The sequence below is a fragment of the Carassius auratus genome, chromosome 7 (assembly GCF_003368295.1).
Source record: "Carassius auratus strain Wakin chromosome 7, ASM336829v1, whole genome shotgun sequence".
NCBI lineage: Eukaryota > Metazoa > Chordata > Actinopteri > Cypriniformes > Cyprinidae > Carassius > Carassius auratus.
The window spans coordinates 4322894-4347617 of NC_039249.1; the positions used below are offsets into that span (position 1 = coordinate 4322894).

Genomic DNA, 24724 nt, shown 5'->3' on the forward strand with positions numbered 1-24724 from the left:
CCAGTCTACCCAACAAAGATGATAGTGTGGCTACAAATCACATACATACATACATATATATATATTTCTTTATTTTTCTTTCTTTTTAATCCACCATATAGCAAATCTAAACTCAGTAGTACTTGTTAATGGTTCATTTTAACATAAGGATAATTTATCTTTAATTAAGTCAAAATGTTACAACAAAAACTAAACAAACACGCTACAGGTCAGATTTTACTCAGGCATTTGGGAAGCCGACTGAATGACATCACTGCCTCCTCTGTGCTCGTCGTGGTCTGGTTTGGATCCAGGGAATGGGAATGGAAATGGAAATGGAAGTGGGATGTGCCGGTGCCCTGCGGACTCGGATTCATGGACTCGGAAACAACAGTAAGTTTGAAAGTTATGTAAAACACTCAAAACTTTACATGACAGAAACGTTTGAGTGCGCGCGTGCTGAATCTTGTAAAGCAAATCCACGTGCGTATTTTTCTGAGCTTTGTGTCTATTGTGTGTCACGAGTGTTAGAGATATTTAAACTTTTAATGTGTTTGCTAGCGGCTAACTGTTGTAGCGGCTCGGCTAATCTGACTTTGGGAAAGAGTTTAACACATTCCTCTGCAGTTATGAACTCACGGAGTCTTTCTTTATCTCGTCATTGTTGTCATTTTTTGCTCTGCAAAAGTGTTTTGGAAATACTTAGCATGTTTAGCTTCGATCAGATTTAAACTTAACTAACGTTAGCCTTTTTGTTGGGGGGCTGCGAGCATTAGTTGTTGCATTATAGTCATTATCTCGTAAGTATATTGTTATTGCTGAATCATAATGGTTTAATTGTCTTATATGGTTAGTTGTTATTTTTTGTATGTCTCGGAGTTTGTGATTGTTGTGTCATATTTTGTGATTTTTGAGTCATAGTTGTTTTTGTTTTATCATAGTTGTGATCGTCTGCTTAGTTTTTTTTCATGGTTTGTCTTCGGCACAATGTAACGTCGACCGCAGTTATAAAGTGACAAATCCATTTTGTGTCAGTTACAAACGACGCACTGTTACAAAATCATTCAACAGCATTAAAAAAAAAAGTTGAGTTGGTTTGATAGGTCTCTGCATTGTAAGAATAAAATCCTAACAAAAACTGAAAATGTCCTGGCAGAAAACTACTAGTGTTTATAGACATTTCCTTTAATCCTAAAACACAACAAAATTTAATGCATAATTCAAAATACTGGATTGTCAAAAATCAGTGCAGAAAATAATTTATATTAGGATGGTACATTGGGCCGTATTTTTGTAGACTTAGATTGTGTCAGTGATGTTTTGCCCTGCTCTCTGTCTATCTATAATTGCTTTGTATTTCATTCAGTGACCATAGGAAACAGTATCAAAGCTCCACAAAAGTAATGAAGGATGTCTCCCAAAGGAGTCGGCCAAAGTAAGGTGGAGGAAACGGCTGTACAGGTGGCAGTCCGGGTGCGTCCACTGCTTCCCAAAGAGATTTTACACAACCATGAGAGCTGTATTACTGCAGACCCAGAGGAGAAGAGGGTCACTCTGGGCAATGACCGCCACTTCCACTGTGACTTTGTGTTTGAGGAAAACTCCACGCAGGAAGATGTGTACACAGAGTGTGTTCAACCCCTCATCGAGGCCTTCTTTCATGGTTTCAATGCCACAGTTTTCGCCTATGGGCAGACAGGCTCAGGCAAAACCTACACCATTGGAGAAGCCAACATTTGTAAGCCTTTTACACATAATTCAAAACATTTATTTATATAGCACTTTATAAGTGTGTGCGATATGGCAAAAATATCATATTACTATTTTTTTCTAGGAAGGACAACAATCTTATTACAATTCTTTTTCAAGTCACTGTGCTGTAAAAACCCTACAACTAATGTATATATATATATATATATATATATAACAAGTTCTCAAATTTAAAATGTATTCAGGAAAGGTAAATGGTCAGAGCAGAGAAACAAATGACAGATTAAATAAACAGTGTTTTAATTCTGTCTAGCAATGACTTATTCATATTAGGTAAATTGTAGAAAATGAATAAAGTAATCAAACGTAAAATACAACACTGCATGAATGAAAGATAAATTTTTTATAATAATGAGCACAGAGTGATTTTCTCTTATTCTTTGGTTGTTTGATTAGCATTAATGACAGACATCAGCAGGTTTATTAGGCTGCTGTCACTTTAAGATTTTTCCCAATCAAATGTATTTACGTGTATTTTTGTGTGTTTTTGACTGTTTAGGCATGCACAGAATGCTGCCTGTTGATTTGATTTTAATTTAAATTTAGTAATTTAGCAGACGATTTTATCCAAAGCGACTTACAAATGAGGACAATGGAAGCAATCAAAATCAACAAAAGAGCAATGATATGCAATTGCTATAAAAAGTCTCAGTTAGCCTAACACAGTAAACATAGCAAGTTTTTTTTATTATGTAATAAAAATAAAACAGAATAGAAAAAAAATAGAGCAAGCTAGTGTTAGAGGCGTTTTTTTGCTTTTGTTAATTGTATAATAAAAAAAAGTCTAAAATTGACAAGTTTTTTTAAAGAATAGATTTAGAATAGAGAGTGCTAGGACTTTTATTAAATCCTTTAACAACTTTTCACTCTTTACTTTCTCATTAATTAATGTTAATATCTTTAAAACTGAAAGATGTGTGGATATATTAAAATTAAGACATAAATGGAACATGTTTGGTCACAATCTCTGTTATTTGTTAGAAAATCGTCAGATCGCCCACCCGCAGAGCTTTTTACAATACAGATTGCTTCACATTAATAAACAGTGTTACAATGTTTTAATATTCATCAATATATAACAGAAGTGGAATGTTTTTCTTTCATTGGAGGTGTATTGAGTATTGAGACAGCTGATGTGTTGAGTAAACAGATCAAAAGCATGCCTGAGTTCAGTTCCTTACAGCATATTATTAATTGGCCTTCTTCTAGACCAGACATGATTCACAAGGCTAGTAAAGGCTTTGTCTGTGTCTTGTTAAAATGCTTCCATGGGTTTGCACATTCGTGCTGCCAACAACACCTCCCCCGGTTCATTTGCCACCGTTCCGCTTGCAATCTGAGATCTTGCATTTTAGCATTCTGCTTCATAGAGTTATTCATTAACCTGCTGTTGGTTTTTTGGCTGCAGCCGCTTTTAGGGATGACGAACAGGGCATCATTCCCAGAGCCGTGGCTGAGATCTTCAAACTGCTGGATGAGAATGACCTCATTGACTTCTCCGTCCGAGTGTCGTACTTGGAGGTTTACAAAGAGGTCTTCAGAGACCTTTTGGAAGTTGAGGCGGCCAGTAAAGACATAAATATTCGAGAGGATGAAAAGGGCAACATAGGTAAGTTTGTGAGGGAAAACTGATGCCAAATTCTCCTTCAGTTCAACAAGAAAGAATGTGCAAAATAAACTACTATTCGGTATTCAATGTTTTATAACAGTCATCAGATACATCAAAACAGTGTTATCTTAAATATTAATAATATAAAATAACTGTTTTCTATTTTAATACTTTTTAAAATCCTGTGAAAATTTATTTGATTCCGAAGCCGATTTTTCAGGATCATTACTACAGTCTTTAGTGTCACGTGATCCTTCAGAATTCATGTTAAAATGCTGATTTAGTGCTCAAGAAACTGCAGTATCTTCAATTCTATCCGCCTTATAATCCGGTGCGCCTCATATGTGAAAACGAATATGTTCTAAAATAGGCCATTTATTTTAAGGTGCGTCTTATAATCCGATGCGCCTTATAGTGCGGAAAATAAGGTAATTCAACTCAAATTGTGAAATTTGTGTATTAAAGTAGTTTAAGTCTTTGGTTCTTTTAATTGTGATGATTTTGGTTCTCATTTAACAAAACCCACCAATTCACTATCTCAACATACTAGATTATGGTGACATGCCAATCAGCTAATCAACTCAAAACAACAGCAGAGGTTTCCTGAGCCTTCAAAATGGTCTCTCAGTTTGGTTCACTAGGCGACACAATCATGGGGAAGATTTGTCCAGAAGACAATCATTGATATGCTTCACAAGGAGGGTAAGCCACGCACATTCAATGCCAACGAAGCTGGCTGTTCACAGAGTGCTGTATCTAAGCATGTTAACAGAAAGTTTGTGGAAGAAGAAGACGTACAACCAACCGAGAGAACGGCAGCCTTATGAGGATAGTCAAGCAAAATCATTTCAAGAATGTGGGTAAATTTCACAAGGAATGGACTGAGGCTGAGGTCAAGGCATACAGATGTGCCAAGGAATTTCCTGAACCACAGACAATGTCAGAGACGACATACCTGGGCTAAGGAGAAGAAGAACTAGACTGTTGCCCAGTGGTCCAAAGCTCTCTTTTTCAGATGAGAGCTATTTTTTTATTTCATTTGGAAACCAAGGTCCTAGAGTCTGGAGGAAGGGTGGAGAAGCTCATAGCCCAAGTTGTTTGAAGTCCAGTGTTAAGTTTCCACAGTCTGTGATGTGTCATCTGCTGGTGTTGGTCCATTGTGTTTTTTGAAAACCAAAGTCCATGCATCCGTTTACCAAGAAATTTTGGAGCACTTCATGCTTCCTACTGCTGACCAGCTTTTTGAAGATGCTGATTTCATTTTCCAGCAGGATTTGGCACCTGACCACACTGCCAAAAGTTGGTTAAATGAATGTTAAATGGTGTTGGTGTGCTTAACTGGCCAGCAGACTCACCAGACCATAATCCCATAGAGTATCTATGGGCTATTGTCAAGAGGGAAATGAGAAACAAGAGACAAAAAAAATGCAGATGAGCTGAAGGCCACTGTGAAAGAAACCTGGGCTTCCATACCACCTCAGCAGTGCCACAAACTGATCACCTCCATGCCACATCGAATTAAGGCAGTAATTAAAGCAAAAGAAGCTCATACCAAGTATTGAGTACATGTACAGTAAATGAACATACTTTCCAGAAGGCCAACAAATCACTAAAAATGTTTTTTTTATTGGTCTTATGAAGTATTCTAATTTGTTGAGATAGTGAATTGGTGGATTTTTGTTAAATGTGAGCCAACATCATCACAATTAAAAGAACCAAAGACTTAAACTACTTCAGTCTGTGTGCACTGAATTTATTTAATACACAAGTTTCATAATTTGAGTTGAATTACTGAAATAAATGAACTTTTCCATGACATTCTAATTTATTGAGAAGCTCCTGTATTTCATGTGATTAGTCATATTTAAGGTCGATAAATGAGGCGAGCATTTGGGTGTCCTGCCAGATGTACTGGATTACCACAGACCAGCCGTGTGACTTCACCTGTGGATTTTTTTTTTCTTCCACTAAGCAACAAAAACAAATGTTGGTCATCCAAGCTTCTTCTGATCAACTAACGATTAGTCAACTTTTAGGGGGCAGCCCTAATTATCAGTGTAAAAACAACGGTGTTGTTTTTGTGGAAACTGATTTTTTTAATTATTTTTATTTATTATTTTTCAGAAATCTTAGATGAATAGAAAATCAGCATTTATTTAAAATATAAATTGTAACATTAGATTTACTTTCAATTATGTGATGTGATGTGATGTGATGCATCTTTGCTGCATTAAAAAGTATTAATTTAAAAGTAAAAAAAAAAATCAGTTGCCAATTAATGACTTTAAAAAAAAAACCTCCATGTGCAATATTTTATTTTTATTTTATTTGTGAATATTAAATTGCTATTTTGTTCTAAACAGTATAATCCTTTAACATTTTATTAAGAATTGTTTACAATTGGTTTTAGACTAATGTTTATTAAGTCATTTTTGTGTTTTTTTATTTATTTATTTATTTATTTATTATTTTTTATATATATAATTCTTCAGAACTCTGTCTAGAAAAGCTGACTAATCAGGAAGTTTTCAGAAAGTCTTTTTTGCAGTATGTGACTGTTCAGGAAAAAGAAAGACATCTTCTGTGTTTACCCACAGTGCTTTGCGGTGTAAAGGAATGTGAAGTGGAGGGACTTGATGAAGTGCTGAGTCTCTTAGAGTCAGGAAAGACGGCCCGTCACACTGGGGCCACCCAGATGAACCCCTACTCCAGTCGCTCTCACACCATCTTCACTGTGCTCATGGGACAGAGGCGTGGAGGTTCTCGAGGAGCGGCCGGGACTGTGCAGATCCTCTCTTCCAAATTTCATTTTGTGGACTTGGCTGGATCAGAGCGTATCCTCAAAACCGGGAACACTGGTGAACGGCTCAAAGAGAGCATTCAGATCAACAGTGGGCTTCTGGCTCTTGGAAATGTCATTGGAGCACTTGGGGACCCCAAAAGAAGAGGCACCCATATCCCATACAGGGATTCCAAAATCACCAGGTAATTTTACTAATTTAAAATAAAATGCTGATTATTACAGTATAATTGCAAGACGATCTAGCCTTGATGGCTACTAGTATTTGGTAAAGCAAGAACCACTATTGCTATTGTTTACTCTTAAAGGCAAATATAATTTTAGTTTGGTGATTTTAGTGAAGCTTTAGTGAACAAAGTAAATCTTGTCTTTCTGATTTAAATTATATATTTTTATTTTTGTATAATCTTTCTACATTGTTTTTACAGAGAAAGTAGTCTTAGATGTTGAAACCAAGTTACAATGACTTTTTTCTTAAGGAAATTTTAAAATTGAGTTTGTGACATCTTTTCAAACATTTTTTTTTTTATTATTAAAAAATCGTATGCTCTCCAAGGGTGCATTTATTTGTTTGAAAAGTCATATTTATTTAAAATAAATCTTCAGTAATTTTAATATATTTGAACTATGTTTATTACCGTTATGTTCTGAGTAATTGCACAATACTTTAAAAAGGATCAAAGAATCCTGAAAAAAGTATTATGGTTTTCACAAAAATATTAAGTAGCAAAACCGATTTTAATATAGTCATATTTACTAATAGGAACTATTTCTTGAGTATCAAATCAGCATATTAGAAAAATCTCAGAAATAAAGTACATTTTAAAATATGCCAAAATAGAAGTCTGGTATTTTAAATGCTCATAATATTTAAGTTTTTCCGTAGTTTTGACCAAATAAATTCAGCCCGGATAAGTACATCACAATAATTATTTAAAAAACATAATCCAATTTTGATGGCCACAATCTTTTGAACGGTAGTGTATATTGTTAGTTTGTTGTATGAAAAAGCTATTTTACCTTTTCCATCTCTTAGTTAACTTTTAGGGGGCAGCCCTAATTATAATTAGTAAAAACAACGGTGTTGCTTCATATTTTTGTGGAAACAAAATTTTAACAATATATTTTACCTTTTCCATCTCTGATTGAAATTTTTTGGGAAAGAGGGAATGTGTGAAATTGCCTTGATATAGTTTAAAGGCTTTTAAGATGTGTCAATCTTGGTTGCATCTTGTTGTCAGGATCCTAAAGGACTCTCTTGGAGGCAACGCCAAAACCCTCATGATTGCCTGCGTAAGCCCTTCCTCCTCAGACTTTGATGAGAGCCTAAACACACTCAACTACGCCAAGCGGGCTCGTAACATCCAGAACCGGGCCACAGTCAACTGCCAAGGGGAACCAGACCGCATTGAGGGCCTTGAACTCCAGATCAAAGCGCTAAGACGAGCTCTTGAGAACCGCCAGCGCTCTGAAACCCGCATCATTGCTCGCTCCGACCCCGAGAAGAGACTTCGGCCCTTTGAGTTGGACACGAGGAAGCTGCAAGCAGAGAGCGCCCACTATAGGACTTGCACAGACTCGGCCTACAGGCTTTTAACGGAGCTGCTGGGTGAAGGAACCCTAAATGCAGGTCAGCTCCTGCGGGTGAAAGAGTGGCTTTGCGCAGTTGAGGAGGAACGCAGCGGTTTGACCTCAGCATCAGGGCTGGACAGCGGCATCGAGAGCAGCTCTACCGAGGACAGCACCGCGCTGAAAAGAGGGCGGGCGGCACTGAACAACCAGGTTGGCTGCATGCACATCCATTTTCACATATGAATATTTTATGTTTAACAATTAATCATAAAAAGGCAATAATGTGTGTTGTCAGGTCATTTTTCCTCAAGCATTAATTTTAGAGATGTCATGATGTGATTATCTGCATAATTCTTTTTATGTATGCCAAAGGATCCTGGCCATGTGAAAGAGGATTGGAGCGGAGACCGCTGCGACTACATTTCCCAGCTGCAAGCCCAGATACAGCGACTAGAGCAAGAAAACACTGACTTTTTAGCTGCCCTGGAAGATGCCATGGAACAATACAAACAACAGGTGAGGGAACTGAAGTCTCCACCAAATTCTTTGTGGTTTTAGATTTTGTGTTTCTGAATGAATTTAATTATGCTATATTTCAGAGTTGAAAATTAATGCATTCTTTAAACTGGAAAAACTCAGTTTCTTTAGTAAATATGTGTCTGATTAGGTTCTGCTTTAATTACGTTCCCAAGATGGATCATTTTCACAGACAGTAATGTTTCCAAAGTTATTAACATCATACATCTAGAAAAAATACTCCATAATCCTCATGAATATTTTGGGGTTGGCAAGATTCTTATGCTCACCAAGGCTGCATTTATTTGCTAAAAATCAGCAGCCATTACTCCAGTCTTCAGTTTTTAATTAGAAAGTTCAAAAGAACATTATTTATTTTAAATTAATTTTTTGTAACCGTGTAAATGTTTAACTGTCACTTTTGATCAATTTAATGTGTTCTTACTGCACATTAATACACAGTCCTAACCCCCCTCACCCTCTTCGAAAAACTTATTCTTACTGAAGCTTTTTCAACAATAGTGAACGTGTAAAACATTGTATTTAATAACCTGGGAATTAAATGACCAAACACTTTTGTGAAAGTGTTTCCTAAGGGAGTGATGGTACAACGAATCTGTCTTTAGTCCTCTTTTGGAAAGTTGTTGAAACACTTTTGTGATTGTTTTTTTTCCTTTTGATACTTTCACCCTGGAAATGTGAAAAGGGTCAAATGAAGTGAAACATGACAACTTTAATGTCCGGTTTTCATTGCAAACAAACTGGAAATATCATAGTGAAGTCATGGAAATGCATGGGAATAATAAGTGTGAGAACCCAGAATGTTTACAAAGGATGATGCTGTGAAATTGCTTTGCTGTCTTAAAAAAATCTCCAATGAGCCCATGCATCGTCAAATCTGTTAGCACATCATTCGGTTGTTTGTCTATTTTTGTATATTTTACAGACAGTATTTTACCCACAGCCATAAAAACAGGCAACAAAGCTAAGCAGTCAGATATATAAATAGATGATTGATCTGAGCACAGTTCAGAACATACCCAATAAACACATTTTTCTGTTTTTGTAACGCTGAATGATATAATAGAGATGGATTGGCAAAAACACTTAAATTAAGATAGACCATGTTGTACTGATTATCAGAGCACTAATAATATCTGTGTTACTCCTGCACGGGTCCATTTTTGGAGACCTGCACCCGCTCGTACCCGCAAAGTTCAGCACCAGATCCGACCCGTCACCCATGATAATATACAAATTAAATCCACACCTGCCTAGACCCATCAATTATTGGCACGTTACCTGATCCATGCCCGCGATAAATCACACACGCTAAAATCATTCCAATTAAAGTGCTTTATTTTTTTATCTCGCACCTCTCTCAACATCACAACAGTGTCATTAATGTGCTAATGAAACGAAAGTGCGCTTTGTTTTGCGCCATTCAAGTAGTCTACCATCGACACCTAAATAGACTATGGAACCTGATAACTATACGCAAATAGACCTATTAATGAAAAAAAAAGAGCAAGAAAAAATACAACCTGGGCCTTTCGCTCACAAACTATGCATTTACTTTCCCTTAAGGTTACTGTACAGGAAAAGGGTTTAAGTTGCGTTCTCCGTGACACTTGAATTACAAATCCAGCTGTAGAAAAGTCTCTCTCGCAGCGCTGACGCACTGTTGCAGTGGTGGTGATGTGATGGGTCAAATGTCATATCGTTGTTGTGTATGTGTAATGGTAATTTAGACATACAAATATTGCACATATTTGTCATCTGCACTCCTACCCGCCCGCAAGGAGTTAGGAGTTGGACTCCTTGGAATCTTTGTTTATGGCAGGCGTCTGTCATTTCTATGGAATTCATATTGAATTCCTTCATTCCTTCATGTACAGTATCTGTCTGTCTGTCTGTCTATCTATTAGGGGTGTAACGGTTCACAAAATTCATGGTTCGGTTCGAAACGACACTGTGGTATCACAGTATATCGCAGTGTTGGAAATATTTCTGTTAAAAACCAAAGCGAGCCAATGGATGTCACACACAAGCAACGTGCAAACATTGTGCAAGAGTTCTTCCAGTGAAAGTCTTAATCTCAGTTAATTCACTGTGCAGAAAATAAAAATGAGGAACGACAGGTTAATGACGAAGCTTTCGGCATCTGATGCTTCATATTCTCATATTATAAAAATAAGAATGTAACCTAATGTAGACCTACATTATTTGGAAATGCTAAATATCTGAATATTGACAAAAGTTGATGTTTTTGACAGTATCTCTGGCTACTGTTGACACAATATCATTGGTTATGATTTTAACATGCCCCAGCAAGGAGAGGCAATCGTGGAGCAGACTGTTATGTCGTTTGCGCTGCCTTTTTGAGCACAGTGTCACTGAGAACATTATATTTCACACACTTTAAGTTCTTTTATTTTCCAAATGTAATAGGATAAGTCCAACAAATAGAATTGTTCGGTTTGTAATGCGTACATTCTATCATTGTTGTTATTTTTAAATAGACCATTAAAAATACCTTAAACGTGTTAATAAAAAAAGCTAAAAATATAACTATTACATGAAAAACGGCATTTTAGAAAGTTAGAGTGTAATTGTGGCTACTAACTGAAATAAAATAAGTGTAAGTTTATTTGATAATATGAATCTGTCTGTCTGTCTATCAGTGTAATTTTTAACTGAAACCATTAAAAATCTATTTCATTAATAAAAATAAAAAAGCTGTAAAAAATAAATGTTAGATGAAAATTTTTACTGAAAACTAATTTCAGTAAAAATAAAATCTATCTATCCATCTCCTTCAAATTCGGGAATTTTAGGAATCTCAAAATCCACCCATTTCAGCCACTTTTATACTCAATTCTAAATGGTCCACATCACTGGTTCAATGCACACAAGACTTAAAACAACACTGGGGACATTTTTTGTGTTTTCCCCTGGTTGTAACTGGATGCTGTTTTCTTTTATTCCTAGAGTGATAAGCTACAGGAGCAGCAGGATCTAATAGCCGAGCTTCACAGTCTGATAGCCCAGCCTGGAGGAGTGGGGCTGCTCCACCTGAAACAGAGACCTCACACGGCTCCTATCCACTCACTACTGCAGGCATCAGACACAGCCGGCCGCCTCACTCCTCCCTGCGACAGTGATGTGGGCAGAAGCTTCGCCAGACAGGTAATTGATATGTTTTGATTTGTCTCACAGCATCCTTGACCACAAACACACATCAAGTTTAATTCAAGATACAATCCGCAGCTGCCACCACCTGGGCTGAGCTGTTAGTAGTACACAAACATCTTCAAACACTTGCCACACACGCTGTGTAATTCAGTGTTTTGACTTCACCCACATACTTTCAGAGGCAAACAAATTCAGCTAATTGCCAATGTAATGTTATGATGTCTTAACAGTCAATTATACACCTTAAACTTTTAATGCTTTTTTTTATGCTTATTTTTTCAAGTCTGTTGTATGACAAGCTGGCATTTGATGTATTGTCTGGAGACTGGGTTATTTATTAAAGCAATAAGCTATGAGCGGCTGTGTGTTAAGCCTTGTTTGGGATGGCTCACCGCACACAAGAGATGTTTGTACTTGACACACTCAGCAACTGCACTATTCTCCAAAATGGCAGATGGCAGCGCAGAAAAAAGTATCAGCTGAAACAGCATTGAAGAAGCACTTTGTCATATTTAACGTTTACCTAGCTAGGTATGACATTATTAGTTTTTTATTCATTTCAGATACAAAAGGGGGATAAAACAGAAACACTCAACAACCAGCATTTACAGTGACTTTTCTCTGGTTTTGTTTACACTGTACAACCTAGTCAAGATTACTTATTTACATCTACTGTTCAAAAGTTTGGGATCAGTAAGTCTTTTCAAAGAATACTTTTTAAAGAATACTTGTATTCAGCACAGACACGTTAAAGGGGTCATAAGATGCAAATTAAAAAATTGTATTTGTCTTCGGAGTGTTAAAAGCTGTTTGTGCATATTTAAGATCTGTGACTGAAGTCTCTAACCCAAAGAGATATTCTTTACAAAAGTTAAGGCTTGTCCACGCTTTCCTAAAATGCCTCATTTAAACACCCCCTCCCCCACATATCTACATCACTGGGTTGGAAGATTTACATAACAACACTCAATGAAAGGTGTAACTTATTCTCACTGTAGTATTGTTGCCGGCTAATCACAAAGCACTACATAGTAGGGGTGCAACGGTACCATTTTTTTAGAACCGATCTGATACCGAAAATTCTGAGTATCTGCCGAGACCGATCCAATCCAATACCAGCGCAGTTTTTTTTTAAACAGTTTACATTTTTAAACAGTGTAGAATTTCCATACTTCTCTGTGTTGACCTGATCATCATTCTTTTGTGTGTTAAACACAATCTACTACATATAGACAAATTCATTTTAATGAAAAATAACAAATAAAAAAAATCTATTATAAACTAGGTTAGTGGATAATTCATCAGCGAAATAACTCTAAATTCTAGAAAAATCATGGGTGCACAATAATTTTATATAATCTAGTGAAATATTTTATTTACAAACAAAAGTGAATAAGTCTAAAATCTTTATCTGTAAAATCTTGTATTGTTGTAAATACATTCTAGGAAAAACAAGTATATACATTTATATAGAAATATAAAATACGTTTATTTTAAATGTATATTTACAGTCATAAAGGCAGCAACATATTATAGATATGACAAAACAAGAAAGACTATTAATAATCATTTTGCAGAAAAGTATTATAATACTAAAGGCATCAATACAGAGCTTCACAGAGAGCTTATGCATGTCCCGTGCATAGAATGATGAGTTTGAAACCACACAGAGTCACAGTGTGCAGGCTGCTCAGCCCTCTGAGTCCACATTGAACCATTAGTACAACAAACAAGCTGTTCGCCTCGTGTTCATCATCAGTTCTCTCTTCACAGTGGTTCAGTCAGTGTACTTTCTGAGTAAATTAATTACTCTAGGATATTGGTTAATTTTGACTCAATGCTTACTTGGAGACACGAACCGGTTCAAACGATTCAGTCCGATTTGGTTTACTGGTTCAACCAGTTCACTAAGAAGAATCGGTTATATTGAAAAAAAAATATTTCAAATAAATGCACCTTCAGATGAACCATTTTGTTTTCACATAAAAGTGAAACAGCAAAACTGTTTTCAACATTTATAATAATAAGTAATGTGTCTTGAGCAGCAAATCAGTATATCATGTGACACTGAAGACTGGAGTAATGATGCTGAAAATTCAGCTTGGCATCACAGGAATAAATTGCATTTATTTTATAAATTACATAACGTTTTTTTTTTCTGCCAAATAATATTGTTCACTAGCATAATTATCTGTGAAATTGTTACACATGATGTGTGTGTCAGATATTTTATAGTCAGTTGGGTTCCCAAACAACCCTAAACACTTCAAATCAAATGTTTTTATTATACCAAATACTTTTTGAAATCCATGAGGAAAATAATAAAAAAAATCTTGTGCTTTGTATGGGATCGATTCGTACAATGTGTAGTCAGAACCATTATAATGCATTTTTTCACCTTTCACCTGTTTTTAGGTTGAAATGTGTGCGTCAGTGGACACCGGCTCATTTTCAGACCAGACCCAGTGGGAAAGCAGACGAGACACTTACTATGAAACCTCTGGGAAAGGATTGAACCGAGATGAAGATGGCCATGTTCAAACCACCAGAGATAAACGGAAGTATGCAAAATTAAAATAATCTAGTTCTAATAAAAAGGTTAATTGAGAATAAACATCTAATCTATTCAGCATTGCCATTATTCTCGGCAGATCCATCAATGTAACCTGGATGAAGAAAGATGCTCCATTGCTCCAAGGGTCTTGTGCTGGGACCAGGGCAACCCTGTCTCAGCCGTTTGGACTCGGCCATCCTCTGGGTGTACAATGCAACAGACGTACATGTGAGTTAAACATCCTTGAAAACATTTGGCAAGGGTCTCTGTGTTTGATGGCCCACATTAGTTTCTTTCCAATATTAAGTCAGTCAGCTTTGATTTGTTTTGATTGATTCTCCAGCTGACACCAGCATTGGCGAGAGCTCGGTGTGGGAGAGTGTGAGAGGTTTTGGAGGCGAGTTCTGCTCAGAGAGAGGGCTTCTACAGGCACAGCAGAAGATCAGAGAGCTCTCCATCACCATCCGTATGAAGGAGGAACTCATTAAAGAGCTGGTCAAGACAGGTGAAGCTGTTACGAAAACATGCTGGTCACTAAAATAGAAGGCAAGGTTGAAACAAAACTAAAGTATCTGTTGTATAGAATACTGACTCAAATATCTGAAAATGTTTGTGTGCTTTTTTTATGATAAATACGTTAATCTGTCTCACATGATCCTTCAGAAATCTTTCTAATATGCTGATTTGCTGCCTCAAGAAACATTTATTCTTATTATTAATGCTGAAAACAGTTGTCCTGCTTCATATTTTTTCACGATTCTTTGAAGACTAGAAAGTTCAAAAGAACATTTATAAAAAAAAAAATTTACTCTCAGTTTTGATCAATTTATTGGTTTCTTTATGAATAAAAGTATTCCTTTTTTTTTTTATCGGTAGCACTTTATTTTACAGTCCTGTATCCTATGTACATACCACATGCTTTTTACTTTTATAATTACAATAACTAGTTACTAATTTAGAACCTACCTCTAAACCTAACCCTACCCCATGTATTTACCTTTTAATAAATAAAATTTACCTTTCTTAGGTATGTACACTGTCCCCTAAGTTTTGAGTTCATAATTATCAGTGTTTTTTTTTTTGTTGTGGTTTACAAATCTGTCAGTTCTCTTAAAATAATCCTGTCCTCTCTTTCTCTCTAGGTAAGGATGCCCAGGCCATGAACAAGCAGTACAGTCGTAAGATCTCCGAGCTGGAAGCAGAGGCGGAGCAGGCCCGTGTGGAGCTCACAGAGGCACAAAAGCAGCTGCAGGACCTGGAGGTTCAGGGCAGCCGTGATGCTGCTGACCGCTCCAAAGCTCAGGAGTGCAGGAGGAAAATCGCAGCTGCGCAGAGCAAAGTTCAGGTCTGTGTCTGGCAGCTATGGCTTGCCGAAAGGCATCATTATGGAAATCCCATTTGATTGGCGTTTCTCTAGAAAGGTTTTAGGGTTGTCACCACACCAGAATTTCTGTATTTTGAATATCACAGCAAGAATTGACCAAATAAAATTACTAAAATGACATTTGAAACAGGCCTTACTCTGTCAGAATTTACTAATATTTATTAAAATAGTGACTTTAAGGTTTGTGAATAATCTTGAAAGAAATAAAGAAATGTTCCTTTTTTAGTAAATATTTAAGAACTCTATCCATTTATAATACTAATTCTGTAGATGGTGGCAATACAAGTTAATTGCCAAACTAGATTCCTGCAGTATATATGTAGCTCTTCACAGGTGCTGTTCTTTCAGGTATTGAAGCAGAAGCAGCGGGACACTGTGCAGCTGGCCTCCCTGTCTGCGCAGAGCGAGCGGCGCGTGCAGGAACTCGAGAGGAACGTGCAGAACATGAAGCAGCAGCAGGACCTCCTGCAGCGCCGCCTGCGAGAGGAGAGCCAGCAGAAGAGACGACTGGAGAGTGAGATGCAGAAAGGAAAGCACAGAGTCAAGGTTAGCCAAGTGTTGCATTCAGCAAGTCTTTTATCAGCACAGGTGGGAAATGAAGCATGAGAGAAATCAATAGTATAAATGGAATTAAAAGAGAAATGTGTAATTTATGCTTCACTAGCAGTGGATTTGCAGAAATAATGATTGCTTCCAGACAGAGGCTGTGGTTGCTGTTTTTCCTGATATAATAAATACCTGATACCTGAAGTGTTTGAGGTCAGAAAGAAATTTAGACTTTTTTTTTTCCCAGTAAGGATGCGTTAAATTAATCAAGGAATGACAGTGAATACATTTCAAATTCAAATAATGCCGTTCATTTGAAGTTTTTTTTTTTTTTTTTTATAAAAAAAAAAGTGAAAGTGACGTGACATTCAGCCGAGTATGGTGACCCATACTCAGAATTTGTGCTCTGCATTTAACCCATCCGAAGTGCGCACGCACACACACACACACACGGAGCAGTGGGCAGCCATTTATGCTGCGCACCCAGGGAGCAGTTGGGGGTTCGATGCCTTGCTCAAGGAAACCTAAGTCGTGGTATTGAAGAGAGAACTGTACATGCACTCCCCCCACAATTCCTGCCAGCCCGGGACTCAAACTCACAACCCTTCGATTGGGAGTCCGACTCTCTAACCATTAGGCCATGACTTCCCGATAGAAAGAACCAAAGTGTTTTTCAACATTGATAATAAAATACAAAAATTAGTTCCATTTTAGTACTGTAATAAGAAGCTGTTGTTTTTACTGTTTTTTGAGCAAATAAATGGAGCTTTGGCTAGCATAAGAGACTTCTTTCAGAAACACTGCCCTTTTAAACAGTAGTGTATAAAATATATCACATTAAATGTGTTTCTTCATAAAGTATAAAATGTAGCTATCTTTCTGTCTTGTTTGCTTCAGATCACATCTTTCTTTATATGGTACTGCTACTGTTGCAGAAATTACACATTTCATGTTTTTTTTGGAGTGATCATCACAGTTATTTTTTTTTTTTTTCAGGAAACTGTTCTGTTCTGTAAGGGCCAACATTAGTCATCTGCGTTTTTGTATTCTGAACAATAATCTAGAGCGAAACCTCAGCCTCTCAGTTATTCTTGTCATTCAATAGAGAATAATTTTCCAAACAGCCTCTTTCTCTTTCCTCGAAGGAACTGGAGATAAAGAACGAACAGCAGCAGAAAATTCTGAGGATTAAGACGGAGGAAATCGCTGCCTTCCAGCGCCAGAGGAGAAGTGGAAGCAACGGCTCGGTCGTATCACTAGAGGAACAGCAGGTGGGTTGAGACAGAGAAACGAAATCGTGCTCCTTTTCATCATGCCCTCCCCTCAGCTATTACCCAGCAATAAAATATTATTTTTAGATCTGTTTACGCCATCACAGTGTTTAATAGTTTGACTGACGTTTGGCTAAGGGTACATTTCAGTAGCTTGTTTCAACATGTTCAGGGTTCAGTTTGCTGCCCAAATTCCCTCTCAGCCTGGTATTGGTATATTCTTTATTTATGTTGGTGAAATGCATTTGCTTTTTCCAAGGTCATGTTTGTGGGTTTGATTCCCAAGGAATTAACATATAGTTCAAATGTAAACCTTGAATTCAGTTCCACTTTTGATAAAAGCATCTGATGAATACATTCCAAATTTATTGAGCACATAATATATATGTAAATAACTGCATTAAAATGTTCTGTGGTTGAGCAGAAGATAGAGGAGCAGAAACGCTGGCTTGATGAGGAAATGGAGAAGGTTCTGGAACAACGACGTGGACTTGAAGACCTGGAAGGAGAACTGACCAAGAGAGAAGAGATTTTAGCCAAAAAGGAGGCCTTGCTCTTGGAACGCAGTGACCTAGAATCCAAAAAGCTTCGCTCTAGTCAAGTCTGTAAAAACATTGTGGCTTTGCTTTGTCCTATTATCCCCACCCCATTAGGAGTCTTTACAAGTTGTGGCATGGTCTGTTTTTTCTGCAGGCTCTTAGTAAGGACCTGTTGACCTTGTCGAGCCGAATCGAGTCTCTGGAACGGGAGCTGACTGAGAGGAACGGTCTGCTGCGCAGTAGCAGTGCTCAGGACTCCCAGCAGATCAGACAGGAGATTTCCAACCTCCGGCAGGAGAAGGAGCTGCATCTCAAACAGAGGGTAGAGCTGGACGACAAACTGAGACAGGGCAACCTGCTCTCTCCTGAGGTAAAAATCTTAAGTCTTAACTTTCAAAACTGAACCATGTCTTTACAAGACACGCAGCAACAGCTTGAGACACTCTACACTGGACATGACAAAGTGACCATTACAAATTCAGCACAAGCTTTTGGAGTATGTCAGAAATAGAACATGGCATCAACAGTAATATTGCACCACATCCATTGTAAACCAAATCATTATTTAGTGTCTTTTTCATTGTCCAGTGTAGACACACTCTTAAAAATAAAGTTTCTTTATTGGCATCAATGATCCTTTTAAGAACCTTGAACATCCATGGAATCTTCAAATTCAGAAAAAGGTTCTTTATAGTCGGAAAAAGTTTCTTTTAGATTTTTTTTTTATGTTCTTCAAAAGGAATTATTTTAGGAACTGTTTACTGTAAGGTTCTTTTGGGAACTAAAAATGTGTCTTCTATGGCATCACTGCCAAAACACCCTTTTGGAACCTTAATTTTTAAGAGTGCACAGTGTTAGAATTTCCCAGCTAACATTGTTTTAATTCATCAGAATGTAGAATTTTGGGAGTGTAGACAATTTCACATGCATAAAACCTTATTCATATGCACAAAAACATTTTATATATTTCAATTAAATTTAATATATAAAATTACATTGAAAAAAAGAAAACACGTTGAAGTATATGAAGGATTTGTCATATTTGCCTAACTTTAGGGTGGAATACAGTACACGACTTAGCCCAGATTTATACTTCAAAATGCAGGATCGGAGGAGTCGATTGTTGTTGAAAGTCCAAACCAGTCTGCAAACTTAATGCCAGGGGTCCTGGAGGGCCACTGTCTTACAGAGTTAAGCTCCAACTTGCCTCGGCACACCTGCCTGGACCTTTTTAGTATGACTAATAAGACATTGATTGTGTTTAATTGGGGTTAGAACTAAACTCTGCAGGACAGTGGCCCTCCAGGAGCAGATTGGACATCCCTGCTTCAGGCAGTTTGAATCAACAGATTTCACAGAACAATAATGTACAGTTGCTGTTTAAGATGCTGCTTTTAACGTTTAAGAATTAAAAAAAATTTAATTCTGCAGTTAGAATATCATAACTACACGTGTGCCTTAGAATGTTAAACTGCATGATGCTCATATTAAATGTTTTAAAGCTGCACTGTCCTTTTTTAAACATCAGGAAGAGCGAACACTGTTCCAGCTGGACGAGGCCATCGAGGCTCTGGATGCAGCAATCGAGTACAAAAACGAGGCGATCACCCAGAGACAGAGGCAGCTGCGGGCGTCGGGCAGCATGCTCACCCAATGGGAGATGAACCTGATGGCCAAACTCAGCTACCTGTCTGCCTCTGAAACTAGAGCTCTGCTTTGTAAATACTTTGATAAGGTCAGACACCATCTGAGTTTCCTCCAATGATCTCTTTTGTGAAGTTATAGGGTGACACTTTAGTGAGTCTTATTCAAAGACGTGCAATCTATTATCAGTTGGCAAAGCATCGTAATGCAGCACCGAATCCCTGTTAAACAATAACAACACTTACACGTCTGTGTTTATCACAGCCACACGTTAGCTTCTAGCCTGTGTGGTCACATTTACTCTGTTTTGGCAAATGTAGACACAGTTTTTAACATCACACGTTTTCTCACATTATTTCCATATTCATGCTGCCATTTAATAGCTTTTTAACACGTTAGGGAAAGGCAAAGACTTGTGTAATTGTGTGATTTTTGTAACGGCACGCATTGTGAGAAGCAAGTAAATTGAAATATTTATTTATTCACTCGACCTTCCGCTTCAGCTGAGAATGTGACCGTTATGACGCTTTGTGTGTTTTGCAAAGGTCGTGTCACTTCGTGAGGAGGAGCGCAGGCTGCAGATGGCTCTAGCTGAGCTGGAGCTGAGAGTCGAGGAGCAGCAGAACTTGGTTGAGTGGTTGGAAGCAGCTCTGGAAAGACAGCAGCTCGAGGCAGACCGTAGACTCACACAGCAGCAGAAGGAACATGAGAGAAACATCCAGCTGCTGCTGCAGCAGTGCCGAGGTAAGGGTTCTGAGACTACTGCAGTTTTCAGGGATAGTTCACCCAAAAATGAATACTTCCATCATTTACTCACCCTCATGTTGTTGCAAACCTATAAGACTTAACACAAATTAAAATATTTTTAAGGAAACTTAAAAGGTTTCTTTCCCTTTTGAAAATCCAGGTAGCCAAAATTGAGGAGATCTAAAAAAAGCTATAATATAGGTGTCAAAAAATGAAACGGGCGTTATAATCGTGATCCAACTGAGGAGGTACAATCACTTAATTTGATGTAGAGATTTAATTTAGGCTGTTATTTACATCTGAACAATGATAGACAGATACATTGAGCACATCACATTTGGCAAACATACCAGATGTAAATAAAAGCCTAAATTAAATCTGTTCATTATATAAACTGATCGTATCTCTGGACAAGTCATGATATTAAAGGGATAGTTCACCCAAAAATGAAAATGTGATGTTTATATGCTTACCCCCAGGGCATCCAAGATTAAGGTGACTTTGTTTCTTCAGTAGAACACAAACAGAGATTTTGAACAGAAACCGTTGCAGTCTGTCAGTCTTATAATAGCCTTGATTCCCATTCACGTACATTATAAGACTGATAGACTGCAACGGTTTGTGTTAAAAAGCTCTGTTTGTGTTCTACTGAAGAAACAAAGTCACCAACATCTTGGATGCTCTGGGGGTGAGCAGATGAACATCATATTTTCATTTTTGGGTGAAATATCCCTTTAAAACTGCTCGATTCATATGGATTCGTTTATCCTTTGTGAAATTTTCGGTCTTTTAAGTTTTAGTTACCTGGACTTTCAATTAAGGGATAGAAACCTCCCAGGTTACATTAAACAATATGTTAATATGTGTTTCATAGATGAACCAAAGTCTGAATGTGAGTAAATGACATTTTTATAAAATTTTAAATATTAAGCACATTCAATAGATTTTATTTGTTATTATTTATCCTTGGTTAAAGAGCTTAGCCGGTGTTAATGTAATTCAGTGCAAAATGAAACTTTAGAACCTATCTCTGTTTTTTTTTTTTTTATATATAGCAGCTATGGCATGTTAAAAATGAGGCAATATCATCTATGAATTCACAAATCATTATAAACTTGTAAGGTGAACATATTGGCAATTTATTGTTTCCAGAGCAAATGGATGAGGGTTTGGCTGGTAGACAGCGGCAGTATGAGGGATTGATCCACAGCCTCAGCAAAGAGCTCAACTTCTGCAAAATAGCCAATCAGGAGCTGAACATCAAACTAAGGGAAATGTGTGGCCCTGTAAATCATGCTGGAGAACAAAGCAAAGGTGAGAACTGCTGTCACTCAATAACAATGTTTTTTTTTTAAATATATATTCAGTGTTTTACATTTTTATTTTTCTGTGGAAGAAATTTAATTCTAAGAATTTCCAGTTTTTTTATGTATAAAGTAGTGCTGTCAAACGATTTATAGCAATTAATCAACTACAAAATAAAAGCTTTTGTTTGCATTTTATATATATATATATATATATATATATATATGTTTGTGATTTGTGCATATTTATTTAGTGTGTGTGTGTGTATGTGTCTCTGTGTGTATTTATATTCATATAATTATATTATAAATAAATATAATATAATATATAAACAAAATTTTTCTGAAATATATACATTCATGTGGATGCAATTAATCATTTGACTGCACTAGAATAAATAAAATGAACAGCTTTCTTCATTACTTCTTGTAGTTTTTATCTTTTGTTGTTCTGAACTATATATTTTTTTTTTAAGTGAATCACAGCATGTCTGAGCTTCTTTTTTGCACTTAATGGAAGTGGATTTATACCGTCAAAGATGAAAAAAAAAGCTTAATTGACGAATAGTTCATTTTAGTTCATTTGTGCATCGTATTTAAATCTTATGAAGTCCGTATGTGAGGAACAGACTGATATTTAAGACATTATCCCGGCCATCTATAACCAGAGTTCAAAGATGTCATTTATGCTTGTGTTTAGTTATACAATCATGCCTTAGACATGTCATGGATAGTTTGATAGTGTTTCAAGGAAAAAAATATTGGTTGTGTCATGATCACTTGCAGTGCATTTGAAAATGTGACTGCAAATCTAAAGGTAAAGAAAATAATATGGGGCTGGAATTACATTTTTGTCTGATTTTTTTGGTTTTAATGTGCCATGGGCTCAATTTTTTTGTTTGGTTTTTTTTACACCTTTTCTCAGGTCCAAGCTGTGACAGTCGGCTTTTGAGTGGGTTCCAGGGCAGACTTCCTGAAGATGCCAAGTCTACGCTTGATACAGAGAGAGTTCAGAAGTCAAGAGAAGAGATGCGAGAGCTGGTACATGCCCCTCTTCCACCAACATGGAGGCGCTCTTCACTCCCCACGGAGGACCAGTACAGCATGGAGGAGCTCAGGCAGAGAGCAGCTTGTGAACTGCCAAATAACAGGATTATTCAGCCTGGTATGAATTCCACACACTGGAACGGGACAAGAGCACGGAGAGAATTAAGGAGATTGAGCCTCAACACAGGACCACTTCATTCCAGTTCAGCAATAATTGATGTTCGGAGAAATCCGGTGTAGTTTGTACAGTTAGTATCCTCAGTATATTGTACCAGTAATCCACTGTTTTCAGAATATCATTCTTTTTATTGATAAAGATTACTCATTGTTAATTGTTTATTTTTCCTTCTTCATTGTCAATCGTCCTTGGAATGTACTTTTGTTTCATTTGGTCACATTTCAAGCACTTTTTTTTATTCAACTGTTGTAGGTTTCTGACACTCTCAGACACATTTTTAGTTAATGTAAAAGGGCTTTTCGTTCATAAACAATGAAATAAAAATGCCTTGACAGAAAAAAATCATTAACCAAATCATATTTTATAAAAAAATGAAAAATAAATAAAATAGCATAACTAAGAAGCAATATTATTAATATTTGTGTACTTTTGAAAAGGAAATCGAGCCAGCCAGGAGTCGAACCTGGAATCTTCTGATCCGTAGTCAGACGCGTTATCCATTGCGCCACTGGCCCACGTCACAGTCCTATCGTCGCAATCATGTTTGCTAATTTTAGTAACTACCGTGTTTGGTTGTAACCATTAATAGGCCAAATAGTTTGCAGTGGTGTAATTGAAGGTGTAAACCTGAAAAATCTGACTCGGAGCAACTCTTTTCATGATTAAAACGTCTCGTTTCGAAAATAAGTCATCTTTTGTCTGCTTGCGCCCTCTTCTGGAACATCTGTTGATTGGAAGTGATGCTAGAGGAATAAACCTTGCGCCCTCTGGCGGTGAACTTATAGCTAACGTTCAGTCGTTGGCGCTGTGACACGTGACCTGCTGAATGTTTTTATCGGCCTCGTGGCCTAATGGATAAGGCGTCTGACTTCGGATCAGAAGATTGCAGGTTCGAGTCCTGCCGGGGTCGCAGTTTTAAAGCTTTGAGGACAAGTTTATATATCAATGTTTGTAATTTAACTGATATTGTTAGTGACTCAGAAAGACGTAAATAAATGAGTTGACTATGTTACGTTACATTACATTTATTAATTTAGCTTTTATCCAAAGCGACTAACAGATGAAGACAGTGGAAGCAATCAAAACAACAAAAAGAGCAATGATATATAATGTTATAATATAATATAATTATATCAGCTTATTTTTGCACAGCGTGCCGACTTAAATTGTTTAGCTAGATCACTTTAAATACCAACAAAAGCATTGAAAAATCAATGAAAAGGCTTGTACTTTAGATTTATTTACATGTAAAACAATATAATAATGCATGGCTTAAATAACCACCAGGTGGCGCTATATCACCACACTTCAAGATTTTCTGCTCCAGACCGCTATAGAATGTGATTATGTGTATTTCACCCACTTTGACGTTTTTCTGTGAGAAAGTTGACCTTAAAACAGTGTTCCGAAACAGTAGACACATATTTCGATTTAAAAGTCTAAGGACATTTGTAGTGCTTCTTGTTACAGTCTTTCTTATTGGCTATTCTATATTATTATATGTTGGGCATTTAATCCCGTTTTATCAGAAGAGAGACGCAGAGATTCCTTACGGACCTTAAGTTCCTTCCTTAAGTTTTTGGTAAATTGAAAAATATATAATGAGGCTGTTTAGGCCTAGGTATTTTTTTATTAGACTGGTACGTATTCCACTTGCATTAGCATGCTTTTGCGTTTGCATGATCAACGATCATCTTAAACCTAAAATCACATAAAAGTTAGATTTTCTTGACTGTCATAAATGAGCACATGCAAATCTGTAATCACATGTGGAGAATAATATATAATAACGCACGAGTAAATATTGGGTATAAATGAATGACAATAAAACAGTTTAGAAATGTGTAAAATCAACCTTTAATGACAAGAACAAAGAGAAACTGGAGAATGTATTTGTCTTTGGCTCTTTGTTTCAGTTTCTTTTGTTAAATTGTGATAAAATAAAATAGCTAAATTTTACAAAAGAATTGCCTAAATGATAGCAAATTTGTGATTATTAGGGAGTGCTGCGACGTCTAAACATTTGACGTTAAAATGTGACTATTGCGCATTTGTAAGATTGGATTGTA

The 24724-nt window shown here is 36.8% G+C and overlaps 1 protein-coding gene and 2 non-coding genes across 3 annotated transcripts; 2 read left to right on the forward strand and 1 right to left on the reverse strand.

The window, feature by feature from the left end:
• The first annotated feature begins 244 nt into the window (after nt 1–244).
• LOC113105569 (kinesin-like protein kif7) lies at nt 245–22997 on the forward strand. The gene is made up of 19 exons (XM_026266711.1): nt 245–372; nt 1346–1717; nt 3158–3358; nt 5956–6343; nt 7400–7940; nt 8103–8246; nt 11238–11435; nt 13857–14002; nt 14093–14223; nt 14339–14500; nt 15138–15340; nt 15728–15925; nt 17071–17196; nt 17621–17797; nt 17890–18105; nt 19264–19470; nt 19925–20123; nt 21279–21440; nt 22356–22997. The coding sequence occupies exons 2-19, from the start codon at nt 1390–1392 to the stop codon at nt 22715–22717; spliced, it is 4089 nt and encodes a 1362-aa protein (XP_026122496.1). The 5' UTR covers nt 245–372; nt 1346–1389; the 3' UTR covers nt 22718–22997.
• A 100-nt stretch (nt 22998–23097) lies between these two features.
• On the reverse strand, nt 23098–23170 carry trnar-acg (transfer RNA arginine (anticodon ACG)). Its single transcript has one exon. It is a non-coding gene; the product is annotated as a tRNA-Arg (tRNA).
• A 322-nt stretch (nt 23171–23492) lies between these two features.
• trnar-ucg (transfer RNA arginine (anticodon UCG)) lies at nt 23493–23565 on the forward strand. Its single transcript has one exon. It is a non-coding gene; the product is annotated as a tRNA-Arg (tRNA).
• The last annotated feature ends 1159 nt before the right edge of the window (nt 23566–24724 follow it).

Excerpts from the sequence above, each read along its gene's own strand:
- LOC113105569 (XM_026266711.1), top strand. The coding sequence starts at position 1,390 with ATGTCTCCCAAAGGAGTCGGCCAAAGTAAGGTGGAGGAAACGGCTGTA. Across the intron at positions 8,247-11,237 it reads TGGAACAATACAAACAACAG|AGTGATAAGCTACAGGAGCA; the intron begins GTGAGGGAACTG and ends TTTTATTCCTAG. Across the intron at positions 15,341-15,727 it reads CTGCGCAGAGCAAAGTTCAG|GTATTGAAGCAGAAGCAGCG; the intron begins GTCTGTGTCTGG and ends CTGTTCTTTCAG.